This window comes from Hippopotamus amphibius, chromosome 1 (genome assembly GCF_030028045.1).
Source record: "Hippopotamus amphibius kiboko isolate mHipAmp2 chromosome 1, mHipAmp2.hap2, whole genome shotgun sequence".
NCBI classification, from domain to species: domain Eukaryota; kingdom Metazoa; phylum Chordata; class Mammalia; order Artiodactyla; family Hippopotamidae; genus Hippopotamus; species Hippopotamus amphibius.
In genome coordinates, this window is record NC_080186.1 from 36,472,653 (window position 1) to 36,493,194 (window position 20,542).

Consider the following 20,542-nt stretch of genomic DNA (forward strand, 5'->3'; position numbering starts at 1 on the left):
TACAAGAGCCGGGGGTTTTGAGATTTCTGTGATTTTCACTTCCCGGCATGAAGAAGAACCATTTGGCTGTTATAGAAATGATTTATGGATGAGTCCAGATTTATTAATCACCTCTGAAGATGGAGAGGAAATTAAAAACAAAGAGTCCACTCTGGGCTGAAGACAAAATAGGTTTGTCGTCCTTGCAGAAGACCTTGCCAAGGTTAGGCCACCAACAAACCAATTTGGACCAGCGTTCCTAATCCAGATTTTAATTTCATGTACTTTGATTTTTTCAGGCCATTTTCTCTCCAAGGTAAAATAATGACCATTTTAATTGGCTGCCACTTACAGAGAGATTCCAATAAGCATGATGGCACACGTATATTTTTTCTCTGGCAATCCGGGTTTGCTCTGGTTCTTATGATCAGGCTGGTGAAACTGACTTTTACTGCCTGCTGCATGCCATGATCAGTTGACTATAAATTAAATCCTCTTTTCCAAAAGCCATTTTCCATTAGTGCTAATTTGTTTGCTTCTCATTTCCACTGATCATTAGAGGCTCTGGTTGTGAGCACCAAATTGGAAATGATTTCTTTGACATTTCAAAAAATTTTCTCCCCTTCTTGAATGCCATTTGGCTGCAGCTAAAGAACATTATGGTTTGCAGAGGAACAGTTCACTCCAATTACAATTTAACTGACCGTTCATGGCACTGAATCCCTGTCCTTAGTGTCCAAAGATGACACTACTGCTGACATTGCTGTTTCCTGTCATAGCCGTAAAATGCCTCATAGACTTTGCACTGGCCTCTTGGATGGAGATTCTGCCACTCTGCACATGGCAGCTTTGGGAAGTTGGTAGTTTTATGAACCTACATATCATGAACATTCAGATATAACCATCTAAACGGGAGCTGGCTGATTTCTTCACTCATTCACCCAGCGAGCATTTATTAAACATCTATTTTGTGCCAGGCATTAGGCCAGGCCCTGGGGACACAGAGACAGGGAGGACCAACCCCTGTCCTTGAGGAACTCACACTCTAGTGGGAGGGATATAGCGTAGCAGGAGAAGAGTGGCCTAAGTGGGACCACAGACCTGAGAACCCCTAGCTGTTGGGGACTTAGCCAAATGGCAAAAAAGGAGGCTGGCCATTCCTTTTTGGCAGAGCAGGGTTGAGATACAAGAGGGCCCTGGAAGGGCCTGGGGAGTTGAGAAGTCGGTGTCTACTGCAGTGTGGGAGTGACTGCAGATGAGGCTAGGCTGGGGTCAAGTTTTGAAGGACCTTGTATGCCACGTGGAGTTCAGACTTTATCCTATAGGCCAGAGGGAGAAACTTGGGGGCAAAGAAGGGAGGAAATGTAGAAGCTTGAGGGAAAGCCTTTGTTTATGTATTTGTTGAGGTTGGCAAAGATTGAGCAAGTTTAAGAGGAGTCAGAGGAGATGGAGAGATTGACGATAGAGGGGCAGAATCTAGTGCACACGGAAAGGCTGGGTGTCACGTGGTGAGGTTAAGAATGGAGGGAGGGACTTCCCTGGTGGTCCAGTGGTTAAGACTCCACCCTTCCAATGCAGGGGGCATGGGTTCAATCCCTGGTTGCAGAACTAAGATCCCACATGCCGCGTGGTGTGGCCAAAAAAAAGAAAAAATTAAGAATGGAGGGAGAGGGAGTTCCCCGGTTGCCTAATGGTTAGGATACCGGGCTTTCACTGCCGTGGCCTGAGTTCAGTCCCTGGTCAGGGCACTGAGACCCCACAAGCCTCGTGGCATGGCATCCCCCCCCCAAAAAAAAAAAAGTGGAAGGAGAGAGGGGATTTGCTCCTGATGGGGCCCTATTTTCTCTGTGAAGTAGGAAGCAAGGTTATCTGGTCCTCCTCCCTGATTCCTTCCCCTTTCATCCTCCACGGTCAGAGAGTCACCAGGTCCTGTTGCTCCTCCCTATGGGGTGTTTCTACTTCTCTCCAACCCTAGTGTCATCAGCATCTTTTGCCAAGATTCTGGGAACAGCTTCCTAACTGGTGCCCCGCCTTCAGTCTTGCCCCCTTCTGATCACCTTTCTACATTACAGTAAAGGTGACATTTCTAGAACAAAATCTTTTTTTGTCACTCTTGACTTAAAGCCCTTCGATACTCTTGCATTGCCCTCAGGGTAGAGTGCAGACCCTGCAGCAGAGCATCAGGGCCCCCATTCTCTGGCTTCCACCCATTTTCCCAGCCTCATCTCTTGCCGTTTCCATCCTCATACTGTGCTCCAGCCATTCTGAACAATCTCAGCAATGAAAATAAGAACTAGGCTTTATGGAGGGTTTCTGATATGGCAGGCAATTTGTTAGCGCTTATGAGATATTATTATCCCCTCTTCTCAGGTAAGAGAACTGAAGCCTGGAGAGGTTAAGTAATTTGCATAAGGTCACACAGCCGGGAGGTAGAAGGTCATCCAACTCCAGTGTCTGTGTTTCTAACCACTATACAACACTGCCTCCCACTCACAATTCTTTAAGTATACCTTACACTCGAGTACCTCTGAGCCTCTGCATATGTTATTCCCTCCACCTGGAATACAACTTCCTCACCTCTTCACCTGGCCAGCTGCAGATGCCTGTCAGCCTGGATGGCATCTCCTCTGGAAATCTTCCATAATAGCCCCCATCCCAACTATGGCTGGGTTAGGTATCCCTTGCTCACATTCCCAAAGTATCCTGTGCTTACCCCATCCTAGCGCTTACCACACTATTGAACTTAAATTGTTTATTTACAAGGTTCAATGCCACTCCCAAACTGCATATCCCTTAAGGGAAGGAACTGTGTTGTTCTCACAGTTATTCCTAGAGCCCTAACCCAAGGATGGGACACACTTGTCCCTCAGTATTTGTTGAGTTTCACGTTGAATGGAATTGCTGATAGTGAGGTTGGCCGTGGGGCAGAGGGACTCCTAGTCATGTCTGAGACAATTTACTGAGGATTTAAATACAGTGTGACAGGCACTGGGAACTTAAAGATGGGGGGTGGGAGGCAGCAGCCAGGGGTGCAGCCTGCCCAAGAGAAAGTGTCCAGGTGGAGAGGCATCAGGGAAGAAAGCCTTTTGAGCAGGAGAGATGGGCAGTGATGTTAACTGTTGCAGCAACCAGACAAGTGAACAGAGGACTAAGATGTCCTCACTGACCTGGGCAGTTATCAGAGGTTATCAGAGACATGGCTGAAGTGATGCAAGTGAAGAGGGGATGGCAAAGAAGCGCAGCTGCAGAGAGTTGAGGAGAGAATGGTCTGTGGAGGATCAGAAAAGAGTGTGTAGACTGTTTTTAAGAAACTTTGCTATGAAGTGAGAAAACCAGAGAGGTAACTGCAGGGGGACAGGATGTTAAGGTAAGTGGTTTTTGTTTTCATTTTTGCTTGTTTTTGTTTTAGGATAGGCAAGAATTAAGTAAGCTAACAAGAAAGATGCCTAATTAAAGAGAGCAGTTGAGGATCCAGGGGAAGAAGGAGCAGTGGAAGCAGGGAGGGCTCTAAGGCGGCAGGATAGGTGGGTGTAGAGCTCTGGCGAAGGGGTAGAGAAGGAGACGAGAAGGATGGGTATGGATACATGTAACATGGGAAGAGTGAAGAAACGGCGAGGACCTTCTTGCCTCATGGCCTGTAACTTTTTTGTGAAGCCCAAGAGTAGATCTCCCGAGAGCAGATGGAGGAGGTGGGAGGGTAAGGAGCTTGGAATTGTAGACCTCCCAGGCTAATCACAAAGTTTAGGCTGTGGACCATGAGTGTGGATGCCGGGTTGGATGGAAGTCACCAGAGTCCAGATTTTGTGCCTCTCCTACGAGCCCCAGCAGATCCTGGGATTTACCCCATCAGAGCACTTTGCGCTTTTCAGTAAAATCATCTGGTTGCCTTTCTCTCTGCCCCACCAGTCTGTAAGCACCTTGAGGGCAAAGAATATATTTGCTGTGTTAACCAATGCCAGTCCCAGTGCTTGGCTAGAAGTGACACCCAGGACATCTGTGTAATTAATCACTGTGTGGAGTTAAGGAAATTAAAGCGCTCATTACAAGCACAGTGTGTTGGATGTCAATTTCACTAACACCTGTTGAGTATCCACTGTGTGCCAGGGACGATGCTGGCCAAGATCACGCAGATGAACAGGTTGATGCTGAAATTGCCTGGCAGCTCATGGGCACACAGGAGGACTTATGTGCAGGGGCAAGGGAGAGGGGGAAGGACTGGAGGCCTGACCTCAGAGGAGAAGAAATGATTGAGAAACAGTGTGAGGACTTTAGAGAAGGGCGTGTGAGGCATGGGGAAGCTGGCGGCCTCCCCTTAATTCCCACTGGAAGCAGTGCCATGGGAAGGCGAGGCCGTGGGGGACGGACTCATGTTTCAGTTGTGGCAAAATTTAGATGGAAGAAGTTCTTTGGCCTGAGATGTTGGAAACTTCATCTTGAGGGTAATGGGGAACAATTGAAGAGTCTAAAGCAGGGAAATCTGCCCGATTTGCATTTTTTAAAGAATCTCACATCACTACACAGAGAATATAGCCAATATTTTGTCATAACTATAAATGGAGTGTAATCTTTAAGAATGGTATAGAAAATAAAGCACGTTTTGTTTTAATGCTAAAAAAAAAAAGAATCTCACATCGCTGTGGAGATTGGAATGGGGTAAACCTGAAGATCAGCTAGGAGGCGGTTGCAGTGACGCACGTGAGGGATGGGGTAAACGACCGCAGTGGCAGTGGAGGCAGAGATGAATAGACTGATCCGAGGGAGGTTTAGGTGTGTAATTGGCAGAACCTGGCAGATGAGGAGGGCAAAGGAGAGGAATACGTCAACGATAGCCCTTGAGTGACTAGGGGAGAGAGAACAGTCACTGAAATAGGACCAACACAGGGAAAGGAGCCAGCGTGAGGGCTTGATGAGTTCAGTTTGGGACTTATTGATTTGAAGAGTGTGTGAAACCTGTCGAGGAAGACGTCTGTGGTCATTTAGTCATATTCTCAGCCTGGGAGGGAGGCCCAGGCTGAAAATACGGATTTGGGACTCCTGAAGCCTACAGATGTAATATAAACTCTTGAAATTGGTACGTTTCTCCCCTTTTCCCACGGTTTTCTTTCTTTATTTCTTTTTAAAAGTGTATTTACTGGGTTTGGGGTTTTTTTTTTTCCAATTGTCATCAAATTTTATTTTGAAGAAAAGTTGAGATAAAAAATAAGTGGCTGGAGTCTCTTGATTAAACATGATTGCCCCCCTTTATTTCCCCTTCCCTCTCAAAACCTTGCTGATGTAACACTAAAGAAATATACAAAGGTATTAAGTCACAAAAACTCAGAGAAGGGGGCAACAGCAGATGAAAGTCAACAGATGTTTGGAAGGTAGAGTGCAGGTGGGGGAGTGTTACCTGGTTTGAAACATCCTAAGAAATTACAAACTTAAATGCCAACCAGGGGAGATTACCAACAAGAAGCAAATCAGTTCACCCAGTTTAATCTCCAAGAGCCTTAATGCCTTGGAAGCATGAGTCACCCCAGAAGGTCAGCACTGAGGTACAGGGCTAAGCATGGGAGCTTGGCTGGAGTCTGTGTGCAGAGCACTTTGCTGCAGCCCCAGAGCTCCAATCCCAAAAGCCAAACAACTACTCTAAACTCTCTTGCTGCATAAGGGGGAACTCTGGAGGCCACCAACTCAGAGACCTCAGGCAGGGTTTGAAAGGCAGGGAATAGATACAGGGTGGAAAACTGAAGGATGGAGGGAAGATCTACACACTACAAGGTGGCAGCCCCAGGCCCTCCCCCACCCCCAGGATGCCAGCAGCCAGGCACGTAGCACCTTTCCCCTCTCATCCTCCCTGGGAAAGTAGAAAATTCTTCTCCAGAGGCCCTGAGAACCCCAGGTAGGGGGGAAAAAAGAAACAAGAAACCCTCCACTGACTGACATGTATGAGTTTCTCAATGAAAAGTCTAGTTGTTGCCTGATAAAGAAATTTTTGAAAACTGAAAGACACAGCACCTGATTAAAAGAGCCCACCAAAGGCTTAGTATAATAACTGAAAAAGACCTACACCAAGGCATATCGTTATGCAATTTCAGAAAAGGTTTTAAAAGCATCAAGAGTGAAAAAACAAGCCACAGACAAAGGCACAGGAATCAGAATGATGTCAGATTTCTCAACAGCAACCCTGGGAAGGCTCAATCGAGGGAAGCTTATTTCTAACCTGGAATTATACACCCAACCAATCTGACACGAGGTCAGAATGTTTTCAGACTTACAAGGACACAGAAAAAAATTCATTTCTTAGGAAGCTACTGGAGAATGTGCTTCAACAAAATGAGAGAGTAAACCAAGGAGGATGAGGTAGATCCAAGAAATAGGGCGATGGACAGAGAAGACAGGCAAAAGGAAATCCCAGGACAGCATTTGTGCGCCAGGCTTAGCAAGCAGCCAGTCGAAACTGGAGCAGAAAGACAGAGATCTGTGGGACAGAGTTCTCCAGAGAGAAGGTGGGACCGATCAGTTAGGGGTTGAACATTTGGAAAGATTGTTGCTATCTGTTTGGAATATTTGGAAGAAAACAGCTCCAGTACTTAGAAAATTAAAAAGTTGAAAACAGAAATAATTATTAACTCCAGGTAAAACCAACATGTAAGAGAAGGAAAACGTAATAGTAGTTTACAGCTTGAATGAATAGTGTTTATTTACCTGGTCAGTAATGTAAACAGTAACTATTGATTTAATTATAAGTTGAAAACTATATTGTGAGAATGAAGGGAGAAAAATGGGGGTTAGAGTGGTGCAAGAGAGCTAATTCCTCAGAATTCGAAATAAATATTGCCTAAAATTAACAAATCGAGTTATAGTACTGTATTAGTTTGCTAGGGCTGCCAAGACAAAGTAGCACAGACCAGATGGCTTAAACAACAGACGTTTATTATCTTACAGTTCTGCACCTCTGATAAAGGTGTGCAAGATCAAGGTGTCACAGGATTGGTTTCTTCTGCGGCCTCTCTCCTTGACTTACAGATGGCCACCTTCTGGTGTCTTCAGATGGTCTTCCCTCTTTATCTGTTCGTCCTAATCTCCATTTATAAAGATACCAGTCATGTTGGAGTAGCGCCTACCCCTGATGACTTCATTTTCATTGAATTACCTCTTTAAAGACCCTATCTCTAATTAGAGTCACGTTCTGATGCACTGGGAATTAAGACTTCCACATATGAATTTGTTGAATTCAGCATGTAGCAAGCAGTATAAACTCATTATTTGGAAATATAGAGGTAACACCAGAAGAAATAGCTGAAAGAGTTGGAAGTGGTTGCCTCTGGAGTGAGACTGGAGGATGGCAAAAGGGGAGGCAGGTACTATTAACTTTTTACTAGGTATCAGGTGGGTAGCAGGGCCTTGAACCCAGTCTGACTCCAGATCTCGTGTTCTGGGCTTCCCTGGTGGCATAGTGGTTAAGAATCCGCCTGCCAATGCAGGGGACATGGGTTTGAGCCCTGGTCCAGGAAGATCCCACATGCCGCAGAGCTACTAAGCCCGTGCGCCAAAACTACTGAGCCTGCGCTTTAGAGCCTGCGAGCCACAACTATTGAGCCCACGTGCCACAACTACTGAAGCCTGCACGCCTAGAGCCCGTGCTCCACAACAAGAGAAGCCACCACAATGAGAAGCCCATGCACCGCAATGAAGAGTGGCCCCCCTCTCTGCAACTAGAGAAAGCCCGCACAGCAACGAAGACCCAACACAGCCAATAAATAAATTTATTTAAAAAAATAAAATAAATCTCATGTTCTTCCCCTCTACCATGAGATCTGGAGCTCCCCCAGGCCAGGGCAGTGCCTTGCCCCTCTCCACACCTCCCTCAGCACCACGCTTTACTACATACGTATGACTTAGAGCTGTATCACTATGACCTTTAAAGCTGCCATTTGTCAGTTTTCTTTTCCTATTTAAAAAAAAAAAGAAGCTGATGGGGAAGACAGATCCAAGGAAACCTTGACGGGCCGTAAGATGGAGCATCCAGCTGAAATTTCCCACCTCCGGTATTCTAGAATCACTGGGCGCGTCTCTGGTAGCACTTTGAGTTTTGATCCTAGAAAGCGTCCATCCACGGCAGGGGAGGGGCACAAGGTGCTTTCCTGCTGAAGGTGGTGCATCAACTCCTCCTTCCTGTGGTCCCGTACAACCACTCATCCCCATTTTCTTGAGGCCAGTTTGTTTGTTAAAGGTGGCCATGGCCTCTGTAAGTTATTCTCAGACTTAGGGCTGTAATGCCATTCACAGTGATTGATGCCTGATCCCTTGAGAGGTTTTGGTCATCTCTTTGTTTCGGTTGATCCACAGTGTTTCACCTGGCTGTCAAGGCTGACAGGATATCGTGGTTGGCTCCATCCCTGAGCCTACGTGGACGCCCTTCCCGGGAGCGCATAGCCGGTGTCCTCTGGGGAGCAGTGGAGGTTGGTGTGTATGTATGTCTGTCTTAGCATGCCTCAGATTATTGCTTCCTAATAAAATTCTGATAGCTGGGCGCCATCAATATCTCAAATACATGTGAGGAAACGTTAATTTAGAATCAATTTTAGGATGTTTCAGACTGTAAAGTCCTTTTAACTAGATCTCTGGCGAAGATGTAGAAGCACTTTATGGGACTGTAAATTTCATGTTGAACAGTCTTCGTGAAATACACATCTCCCCTACACACAAGCTGTTCTCTCCATATCAATCATGGCCCTGCAAGTAATGTTTCACAAATATTCTGTAAATCACAGAAAACCCCATGATAATGTGAAATATGACTTTCACTTGTCTGTTAGACAAAAGAATCACACATGCCTCTCTCCCATCAGCACTAACATTTGTTATGGATAATAACACTTTCAATCACAACTATTTTTGGAAAACGGGTTTATTTTAAACCTTCCCTCCCCCACTGAAAACACTCTCCCAAGGACACAGACTCCTACAAACCACAGCCCATTAATCTAACTATGGAATGAGAACTTTTTCTCCCAACTTTTTTTAAAAGTTGTTTTTAAGAGAGTTAGTCTAAAGGCCAAAGCTACAAGATTAAGGAGAATTTTACCTTGACTGACTGGCATAAGAGGGGGCTGGCTCTCTAAAGGCCCAGTCTCTGATGTTGTGTGAGGCGAGGGGTGAGAGAGGCCAGGTTTTTAGCCAGCATCTTCGTCTCAGCTGGAGCCTGCGGTCCTTTTAGTTGCTGGCACCAGCAGAGAAGCCAAAGAGCTAAAAGTTTATAGCCTATATTCTTAATTCCATGACAACACAGCTGGAGCCTCCCTGTTGGTGTAGCAGGTGACCAGTCCTAGAGGTGTATTTTCAACGTCACTTCATCCATGTGGGTGACAGGGGGTCACCCCGCCTCCAGATGATTGCTGGGAAAGCAAAACCCATAGAGTAACTACAGGCCTTTCATGGTTCTGAATACTTTGGTAACCTGCCTGTTTTCCCTCCCCTGTAGCCAACTTCAGGACTCACTGATCATGACTTCTATAAAGGAGCAGGCAGCAATTAGCCGGCTCTTGAGTTTTTTACAGGATTGGGACAATGCTGGCAAAGGCGCAAGAAGTCACATCCTCAACAATTTCATTGAAACCAACCAAGGCAAGACGGCCCCTGAGCTGGAACAGGAGTTTTCCCAGGGAGCCAGCTTGTTCCTGGTCCGCTTAACCACCTGGCTTAGACTCACGTATCCTTTGCTGAACGGGAAGACAATTAGGCAATCTTCAAAAGAGAAAAGGAACAAAGATAGTCGAGGGAGCGCTTCTCCTGATTCTCTATCGGATTTTAGAACAGGACATCTAGTGATCAAAATAGCATCCCCAGAGTCAAACAGCCCCTCTGCATCCTGTCTTGCCAACTGTAAATACATCCTCATTCTCAGCTGCTAACCTCTCTTGCTCCCGTCAGAGCTGAAGTGGGTGTTCCTTGTCGAGGACTAATCCTCTATCTGTACTAGATCCCCCTCTACCTCCCCAAGGACTTTACTCATTCCCTCCTATAGCCTTTACTTTTGCCTTGCTGCCAGCGTTTTCACCAGCGTTCATGTACACTCAAATCTCTATATTCCATCTTGCTTCTGCCCTTCGTGCTGAAGCCTGTTGAAAAGGCTGTTGCCCTTCGCCGCCTCCCTTTCTCCTCCACCCACTGCAGTCTGACTTCTGTCCCCTGATGCAGGTCTCGCCAAGGTTACCAATGCTTTTTGAATTGTGAAACCCAGTGACCGCATCCTCAGTCCTTATAAATGACCTCTCAGTGGCATTTGTCAACCAACCATTCCCACTTCTCAAAACACCCTTCCCTGAAACTAATGTAATGTTTATGTCAATTTTACCTCAATAAAAAAAAAAGAAAGAAAAAGAAGCACATATAGATCATATCACCAAACACACACACACACACACACACACACGCACACACACACTTCCCGTGGTTTCTGTGGTACCAATTCTCTTGATTTTCTCCTTTCTTTCTGTCCATCCTGCTCCTCTTCAGCCACCCCTTAAATGTTGGTGTTTCTTGGGACTCCAGCCACAGCCCTGTTTTCTGCTTGCTCTCAGATTCTCCCTAAGTGATCTAACCACTGTCTGGATGTCAACACCACTCCAGTTTAAGGACTCTCAAATGTGTACCCCGCCCACATGTCTCTGGCATCTGAGTTCCATACCTATTAACCCAACTGCCACCTCCACTTGTCTCTCACAGAAGGACGCTCGCGTTTCCGGCTTGGGAAACTAGGTGAATGGGATGTCATGATGTGGGAAGAGAATACAAGGAAAGGAGTGAGTTTGGGGTGGGTGAGTTTGACTTGGGACATGTTGTATTTGAGGTATCTGTGTTCAGGAGCCCCAGAGGCAGACTGGGGCTGAAGACAGATTCGGTCCCCATCATGGTGATAGTTTGAGTCGTGAGTGGATTTGAGGGTATTCCTGCTCTGTATGCCTGTAGCACGTCATGGGTTCATCTCAGACCCTTTTCTTATGTGTTTTTCTCTTTGCCTGAACCCTCTGCCCTTCCCTAAACCTCCTCTTTATTTGACTAATTCCTACCCCATTATTCAGGCCTCAATCCAAGCATCACTTTCTCAGAAAGCCCTTTTCAGAGCCCCAAACTAGCTTTGGTTCCTCACGGCACTTCCTCTATTTTAATAGTCATAACATCTTGATGGTTATTACCTCCTTAATATCTCTCTTCCCCCACTGGATTGTAAACTCTGCAAGGGCAGACATTACATCTGTTCTACTTGTCTCTGTATTTTTAACACCTAGCACATGCCTGGCACATAATTGGTGCTTAATACATGTTTGTTGAACAGGGAATGAATGAACCAGAGAATCTGCAGCTAAGCAGAACTAAGGGCTTAAGTAAATACAGCTCTCTTTTCTTACAGTAATCATTGATAAAATTATGAATCAGACTCTGGCCTAGAACACAGGCCAAAGGGAATCCACTGAATATATGCCTAGGTTAACCCCACATTCTCAGACATTAGTGTGTATAAAAGAGGTTTAAAATATAACCAGTCTACCTCTCCACCCCACCCCCAGGTGTTGATTTAGTAGATTAAGGATGGATCCCTGGACTCTATTTGTCAAAAGAACCCCAGGTGACTGAAGCTGGTGGTCCACACGTGATGCTTTGAAAAACATCAGCACTTATGATCTGGCTTTATCCCCACATCTCATGACACTAACCTCACCAAGGTTGTCACTAACTTGACAACATTTTCTATTCGACCAAAGGGTGACACGAGTGAGGCAGGGTCATACATTTGCAGAGTCAGATCCTAGGTTTATTTAAAACGTTGATATTTTATTCATCGTGGATTTTTGTATTATTTTTTCTTTTTTAATAGTGCAGGAAACATTATTTAGTTACTGAGTTTTCTGATGCCCCCTTAAATTTCAAACCTGAGGGAATTCCCTGACAGTCCAGTGGTTAGGACCCCTTGCTTTCATTGCCGAGGGCGTGGGTTCAGTCCCTGGTCAGGGAACTAAGATCCCACAAGCCACCTGCTGAAGTCAGGAAAAAAAAAAAAAGATTTCATACCTAAAGCAAGTGAGTCACTTACCTCATGCCCTAACCCCAGCCCTGCTTGGCCACTGCCCCTTCTAAAGCTCTCCTCTCCTCTCCCTTCTTCCATCACTGTTTCTCAGTCACTGTTGCTAGGTCTTTCCTACCACCCCTTAAATGTTAGTGTTTCCAAGAATTCTGTGTTTAGCCTCTTCTTTTCTTGCTCAGTCATTGAGCTTGTTAACCGAGGCATTGTATCATTCTTCTCCATGTCCTAAGTGCCACTCAGAGCGCCTAACATTTAGTGGAAACTCAGTCAATGTTTATTGAATGAACCACGCTTTTTTTTTTTTGCCACGCTGCGTGGTTTGTGGGATCTCAGTTCCCCGATTAGGGACTGAACCCAGGCCACGGCAGGGAAAGGCTGGAATCCTAACCACTAGGCCACCAGGGAACTCCTGAACCATACAGTTGTATATTCAGTTTCTATACCTGGAATTATTCCTAATTTCCTAACTTTTTGTGACCTTGTCAAACAACAGAGAAAACAGACTGGCTGAAGAGACGTAGCATTTTGAGTCAGTGACTCCCCACTTCTCCTCCCCAGCCCTCCAATTATGGTGAATTTTGAAGGAAAACAAATCAATATAGCATCATTATGCTGCCACATAATCCTACATTAGCTTCAAACCCCTTTTTTTGAACTTGAATTTCCAGAACCGATCAGTAAAACTAAGGATTTATATATTATAATGACAAAAATTATTAGTTACCATGTATTGAGTCTTTTTATGCTCTAAGCACGAACTCTGTGTACCTTACAAATATCTCATTTAGCCCAAGACCAAACCTAATAGGTGGTTGGTATCATCCTTTTTTTTTTCCTGCACTGCACGGCATGCAGGATCTTAATTCCCCAACCAGGATTCGAACCCATGTCCCCTGCACTGGAAGCGTGGAGTCCTAGCCACTGGACCACCAGGGAATTCAGTATCATCCCATTTTATAGATTAGAAAGATGAACTTTGAAAAGGTTGAATAATTTACTAGCAGGTGGCAGAGATAAGGATTGAAATGGGTGATCTGGCCCCAAAGCCCATACACCATGCAGGCGACTTCAGTGTCTCCCTGCCATGGTCCGACCTCCAACACCATGTAAGGAGACCATCTGTGTCAGTAGTCCACTCCTTCTGTTTGTCTAGAGGCAGGAAGGCCTGACAGTAAGGACTCAGACTCTGAGTTGGGCTGCCTAGGTTCAAATCCCAGTTCCATCAGTTAATTTTGGGGCCATGTACAGGTCATTAACCTGTCTGAGATTGCTTCCTCTTGAAGGAAGTAGAAATACTGATAGCACCCACTGCAGGGTACAGTGACAGTTAAATGAGACGATGCAAGCAAAGCAGTTAGCACAGTGCCTGGCACATAGTAAACGATTAGTGCTTGTTATCTCCTGCTGATGTTGTGGCAAACTTCTGGAACTAATTGCTGGAAGTAATGGACCAGAAATATGTATAGTGAGTGGTTATGAAAATAAGGCTAGCCTGGAAGAGAGGAAAAAGAAGGTGGCGAAAGTTGGTCAGCCTCGCTGGTAACTGAAGAAAAGAGGCACTGAGAAGGCACGGAGGCAGGAACAGGGGCTGGGGTTTCAGGGAAGCAGGGTGGTGGGCTGATAGCCTGGCCCCCAGCTGAAACGGCAACAGGCAGGGGAGCCTGGCTCCAGAGCAAACACTGTTTTTGCAGTAAAGAGCCTTTCCTAATGAGCCAATCTGTCTCTACTTCTATTGGCATCCTGGGAACCAGGGTGCAGCCGAGATAATTTGCCTCATGCACCCTCCCTCCCCAACAAAGCACCATTACCTCCAACCCATTACATTAGCCTTTATCAGTCTTGGAAGCTCTCAGTCATCCTCCATGAGCTGCAATAATTTCAGCTAATTTCTTAAGTGTTCTAAGAGCCTGTGATGTGTTATGAGCCTGGTAATTGTTGACTGGTTCCTTTTCTGTTGTGGCTTGATTTCATACCTTGTATCCAAGCTGATGTGTGCTCTGGGTGCTTTATGACAATGAAGCTTTTTGCAAAAGCTCACATTAAAAAATAACATTAAGTACCAGGGTTGTTTTAAATCAGAGTTTAATTTTTCCACCATCTCCTGTTTTTCTTATTAGGAAGACACACAATTCTTCATAAAGATAGTGACCTCCAGTATAAAGCTTTGAGCAAGTACAAAATTGGGAATTAATGATGAAGCTGATTATTTTTAGAGAAGTCCAGGAATGAGGCACAAAGTAATGAACTGTGCTGAGACCCAAGGGTGCAATGGTCATGGCATCGAGAGGCTTGGGAAATTGACCCCCAGCTTTCTTCATGCACCTTCTATTCATCAGCGCCTCTTACTCTCTAGAGAGCCTGTCAGAGCCTAAGTGGCTGAACTACCTCAGAACAGCTTCCTGGAGAACCATGAACATGCCTGCCAACACCCCCCGTCCCCCTACCCCTTCAACCTAGTGGCCCCTCTCAGATAAAGGACACAATTCAGTTGTTAGTCATCCTGGGCCGTAGGTGGTATCAGGGATCAGACACGGGATGGAAAACCACCCTGAAATTCACACTTTAACTTGTTGTACAGCTACATGACTGGCGCACATTTAGATAAGCTGCTCAAGTCCATTGGCATCTTCTTATCAGCTGTAAGCAGGTGAGTTCTGTTCTAGAGAAATTCTGGGTTTCTCAGCTGCCTACCAGGCTCGTGGTATCCTTGGCATTCACACCACATGGGACCTTGGCTTCTAGTTATCAGTGGGTAATTAGTAGCCCTCAGGATGGACCCAGAGGTGGTGGCAGCTGTGGTCCTGGTCTGGTTGTTCCTCCAGCCGAGGTTCTCCATTGATACTTTTCTAGTCAGCACCCTCTTGGTTGTAAATTATAGAAGACCAACTCATACTATACCAGGAAAAAGTAGAAATTATTAGCCTACTTAACTGAAATGTCCAGAGAGTGGAAATCCATATTTCAGGCCTGATTAGATCCAGGGGCTCAACAAATGTCATCAGTACCTGGTCTCTCCTCCTTTTTTTCCATTTCTCAGCTCCGTTTTCCTGTATATTCATAGGTTTCTGTGTGCTGTGGTCCTCAGATGCTCCAGACATGCATCCTTCTAGCTCAGTCACATCAAAAAGAGAACATGTCTTTCCCAAGGGTTCCCAAGAAAGCCCCGGGTTTTGAGCCTCATTGGACCAACTTAGGTCACATGCCTGGCCCCAAACCAATTACTGCAGTCAGAAGGGTGACACACTGTCACCTGCTCACTTCCCAAAACCACATGGCTCATGAGTGGTGGAGGGGTGATCCCCCAAGGGACAGTTGAGGTGCCCTGGAAATCCAAGCACAGGAAATGGCCATTGTATTTAACTTCTGCATTTCCTTCTGGAAGGAAGAATTTCCAAACTGTTGTGTCCCTTTACCCATGAACATTTCCTGGCTAAAAGGAATATATAAAGAAAGGTCCTTGAGATCCCTTAGAAAGGTTAGTGCCAAGGAACTTGACAAATGTCATATTTCTACTTTTCTATCCCTCTGGACAGTAATCGATACCTTATAGAATTTCTTGAGGTTGGAGGGGTCCTAACACTCTTGGAAATACTGGCGCTGAAGAAGATCAAGGAGGAAGACAAGAAGGAATCCATCAAGCTACTTCAGGTTATTGCAAACTCTGGCAGGAAATACAAGGAGCTCATCTGTGAAAGCTATGGTGGGTACCAAGTAGGGCGAGGGTGTCACTTCCCCTGTCTCCCGGGGGCCGCCCCCAACACTGCTAGAGGAAAACGCATCATGGACCTGGTTGCACAAGAAGTGTTCTGTAGGGTGGACTCACTTAGCTCTCATCCATATCACCACCGGAAGACCCAGATTTATGATGTTCCTGATTCATCATTTGCCCAAATCTTTCCATGGTAGTTTTGGAAATACTTCATTTCAAATATATCCTCTTTCATGCATCCATTCAATAAAGATTTACTGAGCCATTTGTGAATAACTAGAAGTAAAATTGAACTAAAATCATTGAATGTGCGTGCTAGGTATACACTAAGGTGCTGGGAATACAAAGGTGAGTAAAATACAGTCCTCGTCCTCAAAGAGCTTCCAGTGCCATGAGCAAAGAAAATAACCCGGGAATCTCAGTATGTCCCACCAGGTGCTCTGCTTGAGGTGTGCAACGGAGATGCCATCCCGCACATGTCCATCTTTAAAGCACTTCCCTCACTGCTCTTTCGTCTTGTCTCCCCTACAGCCTCTCTGAGCCTCGGTGTATTTATCCATAAAATGGGACCAACACCACCCTCTCAGGATAGTTTCCAGGATTAAATAAGGTAGCATCTGTCAAAAAATTTAGTGCTGAGCGCTACATGTTAGTTATCATACAGCAATCAAAAGTGCAAGTTTTATTTGTGCGTTTCACTGAGCCATTTTAAATTTTAAAACAGATTTTGACAAGCTAACATGCCTATGTTGAAACAAAATCCTCCAGCCACATAGCCACGAGGGGAAAACAACAACAATGCTCCATGAGAACAGAGCCTCAATTTTGCTCTGACTGAACAGGCCTGGTTAAATACATGTTAATCCTATTACCTCATATTATGTAACCTTGAGTAAGGATAATTTTCATAAACCCCTTCCAATTTAGCGTTTCCTCTCTCCTTTGCTCAGGTGTACGATCCATAGCAGAATTTTTGGCAAAGTCTAAGTCAGAAGAGACCCAGGAAGAAGTGCAGGTTCTGTTGGATTCTTTGATCCACGGTAATCCCAAGTACCAGAATCAAGTGTACAAAGGTCTAATAGCTTTGCTGCCCTGTGCGTCCCCGAAAGCTCAGCAGCTGTCCCTGCAGACTCTCAGGACTGCCCAGGTGAGCCCAGGCCGCACGCTCCAGTGGTTCTGATTCCAACTCAGTAATCTGACAATTACCTTCCACAGTTGCACTCCACGCAGGCATGAGAAACAGAGCTCAGCCTCCCACTGCATGTCTGTTGTTCAATCAGCGTTACTTCCAGAAGGCCAGGGCAGGGCAGAGAGTTCATGTCTTCCAGCAGAGTGATTTGTCCTGTTTACTTAAGGATCAGAAAGATGTTGGCAGACTTAAAAGTGGTTGAGACAAGCAACAAGGATGATGAAAGGACTGTAGAAAAGATTAAAGGAGTCAGTTGGATAGGGAAAGACTCATGGTGCATTTGTAGGCAGCATGTAAGTGAAGAAAGAAGCCAGATCTCCAGTGCTTGGGAAAGCTCCCTTTCTCTCGTTGGCTTCTGCCTTCCTCTCAGTGCCCTGGAATGCAGCGAAGTCAGCTTTGGGACATGGTGACCACATGAAGACAACATGCCTAGTAAGGAGGGAATAGAGGCTCCAAGAGAGGTTTTGAGATAAACCATCAAAAGCTCTCAGTACAGCTCCAGGAAGAGCTGGAGGCAGAGAGACAAGAGATCAAAGAGATGATACGTCCTGAACCGTAGCAGGAGAAATCGAGGTGACCAGGTTGGACAGGCATTTCAGAGGCAGAGTGCATGGGACTTGGGGCAGTTAAAGAAAAGGAGTCAAGAAGACAGCAGCTTTGGACTTAGCATGGTGACTTGTGTGCCACCAAGAGAACAGGAAAAACAGGTTTGATTTGGGAGGAGTCAGGTTTTGACCCAATAAACTTGATGAGCCTCGGTGGCTCCCAAATGCCCATCTGAGGAGAAGGCCAAGCTGGTTGCAAAAGATACAGATGGGGACTTCCTTGGTGGCACAGTGGTTAAGAATCCGTCTGCCACTATTTATAATAGCCAGGACATGGAAGCAACCTAAATGTCCATCAACAGATGAATGGATAAAAAAGATGTGGTACATATATACAATGGAATATTACTCAGCTGTAAAAAGCAATGAAACTGGGACATTTGTAGAGACATGGATGGACCTAGAGACTGTCACACAGAGTGAAGTGAGTCAGAAAGAGAAAAACAAATATCGTATATTAACACATATATGTGGAATCTAGAAAAATGGTACAAACCAGCCAGTTCTCAAGGCAGAAATAGAGACACAGGTGTCAAACAGAGACACAGATGTCAAATGAGACACAGAGAACAAACATATGGACACCAAGTGGGGAAAGCGGGGAGGGTTGGGGGGGAATGAATTGGGAGATTGGGATACCAAATTGTACACTCTAAATATATGCAATTTATTGTCTGTTAACTGTACCTCAATAAAAGTTCTTAAAAAAAAAAAAAGAAAAAGTAAAAAATAAATAAATAAATAAACTGCATATATCCAAAGTGTAAAAAAACAAAAGCAGATGGATCATTTGTGCAAAAATTCCTGAATCCTGAGCGCCCCACCACAGAATCTGACAGCTTTCAGGTGGCCTTGAAGTTCCCCGGGCAATTCTGATTCCTAGCTCAGTTGAGGAATCACTGCTCGGGACGTCTAGTAGAGGTGCCCACAGGACAGTAGAAAATAAAAGTCTGAGGCTCCAGAGGGAGATCCGAGATGAAGATGGCAGTTTGGAGTTCATGAGCAGAGACGTGATCTCCTAAAAGAGTAGAAGTCCATAAGATCCCCCAGGTAGCATGTACCAAGTAAGAAGAGAAGGAACACTGCCAACACTGAGGAAGAAGGTCAGCTAAACATCTGATAATCATTGTTTCCAGTTTCCATTTATTAAATGCCTCCTACATGCCAGGCACTGTGCTCAGGGTTAACGTACACTGTCTCTTCTCGTCTTCACACTGGCTAATGGAGACAGGTGTTATCATCCCCATTTTAAAGGGTGATGCCAATGAGGCTTAGGAGGGTGTTCAGTGACTTGTTCAAGGCCACACACTAGCAGATACTTACTACGTGAACATTACAATCCAGCTCTAATCCGGAGTCCTCATTTTTTTCCATATACCACTCTGCCTCCTTGAAAAAGAACAATAAGCCATAAAAGGAGAACAGGAAAACACACGGCTGTGAAGATGAAGGAAAAAGAGTTTCAAGAAGAAGGACATGATCAGCTGGCTCAAATACAGAAGAGAAATTAAGTGTGGGTAGAACAGAAAGCTGGGGCCAGCAGGAAAAGTTTTGGTGAATGAGGGGACTGTCTGATGGCAGGAAAAATTCAATTACAGCCGCCTGTCAAAGGACGCGTGGAGGATGAAGAAGTGGCTTCCCCTAGGAAGCTTAGGTATAAGGGGGGAAGGAGCATTAGCAAGAGGAGGCAGAGTTGAAGGACAGTTGCGGTCAATCTGCGTGAGCTGGAGGACGCTTCCTGTCAAAGGACAGGAACCCAGTGCACAGGTAGAAGACTCAGACAGGAGGAGGTGCCTGATTGGGTGAGACCCTGAGGGAGAGAAGATTTAGGATCTTGGATGAGTTCCACTCTCTCAGGCCTGTGCCCACCCTCCCTGCAGCCAAGATAGCCAACTTGTCCCTGCACCTCTAGCAGCGGCCAGCTAGCCTCCACCAACTGCCTCCTGAGCCAGAGGGTTCAGTGGCAACCTCCGCAGATTCTCAGGGGATTCCTGGCTGGCTGCCCATCTCTGCCCCTCCTCGCCAGGAGAAATTAACCTCTCGGGTGCCGGGCCAAGGCCCAGTGACTCACCACCGTCCCCCCTCCCCATTCAGCCAGGCTACCCGGCAGTTTGGAAGTCAGCTTTTCACTTCTTCCAGGTGTACTAGGCGGAAAGAGTAACCACCTTGTCCCGCTGTCTGTCTTGCCAGTCAATCATCGGGACCGCACACCCCAGCATCGTGGACTGCGTGCTGAAGTTGCTGCGCACGATGCACCTGGAAGTCCAGTATGAAGGTAGGGGAGGCAGCCGGGTCTGCTCCAGGTGGCAGAAGATGGCCATGAGAACTGGGTAGCTTTGCTCTGAGACGTTTCTTCCTATTCACAAAGAGCCTTATTGAGTGTCCTGGACAGCCTCAGCTGACGGAAGGTGCTGGCTCCGTACTGTGGGCAAGCTATTTAGAAAATGACAGTCACGTTCTGCGCTTGGAATCAGCCCCGTGCGTGAGCTGTTGTTAGAATCTGCCTGGGTCCAGAGCTGGCTCTGCTTCCCAGACTTACGTGCCACTTCCCCTCCAAACAGAAATCACCCTGAAGACTGTTCTTCTAAGAAACTAGATTGTATAATAGTAGTGTTAATAAGTTTTCAGTACGCCTATGTGCCAGCCAGTTTCCATGCATCATTCCATTTAATTCTCAAAATAACCACAAGAGTATAGATTCTGGCACATGTTAGGTATTCAAATGTTCAAACGAATGAGGGGTTGGGGTCGGCATTTTTATGTTTTTCAAGCTAAACCACTGAAGCATAGAGAGATTATGTATGCTTCCCAAGGTTACACAGCTAACCAGATTCAGACCAGATCTGTCTCACTCCAAAGCCTATGCTTTTAACATGCAGCACATGGCAGGTGTTTCCAGGATGTTATTTTCTTCCCTGCTCCTATGATGGTTCAGAGAAGGGAGATTCTGTTTTCAGCAGGAGAGATCAAGGAAGGGTTCACTGAGAACGTGA

At 45.7% G+C, this 20,542-nt stretch overlaps 1 protein-coding gene across 1 annotated transcript in view; it reads left to right on the forward strand.

Annotated features, from left to right (window-relative positions):
• The window catches only part of ARMH1 (armadillo like helical domain containing 1), a 47,707-nt gene that overhangs the window by 4,688 nt on the left and 22,477 nt on the right, over positions 1 to 20,542 (forward strand). Inside the window, exons 2-7 of the mRNA XM_057708684.1 lie at positions 8,311 to 8,423; positions 9,446 to 9,673; positions 14,625 to 14,693; positions 15,580 to 15,746; positions 16,706 to 16,902; positions 19,740 to 19,824. Coding sequence (XP_057564667.1) covers positions 9,468 to 9,673; positions 14,625 to 14,693; positions 15,580 to 15,746; positions 16,706 to 16,902; positions 19,740 to 19,824 — 724 coding nt within the window. The 5' untranslated portion in view covers positions 8,311 to 8,423; positions 9,446 to 9,467. The remainder of the gene's footprint in view (positions 1 to 8,310; positions 8,424 to 9,445; positions 9,674 to 14,624; positions 14,694 to 15,579; positions 15,747 to 16,705; positions 16,903 to 19,739; positions 19,825 to 20,542) is intronic.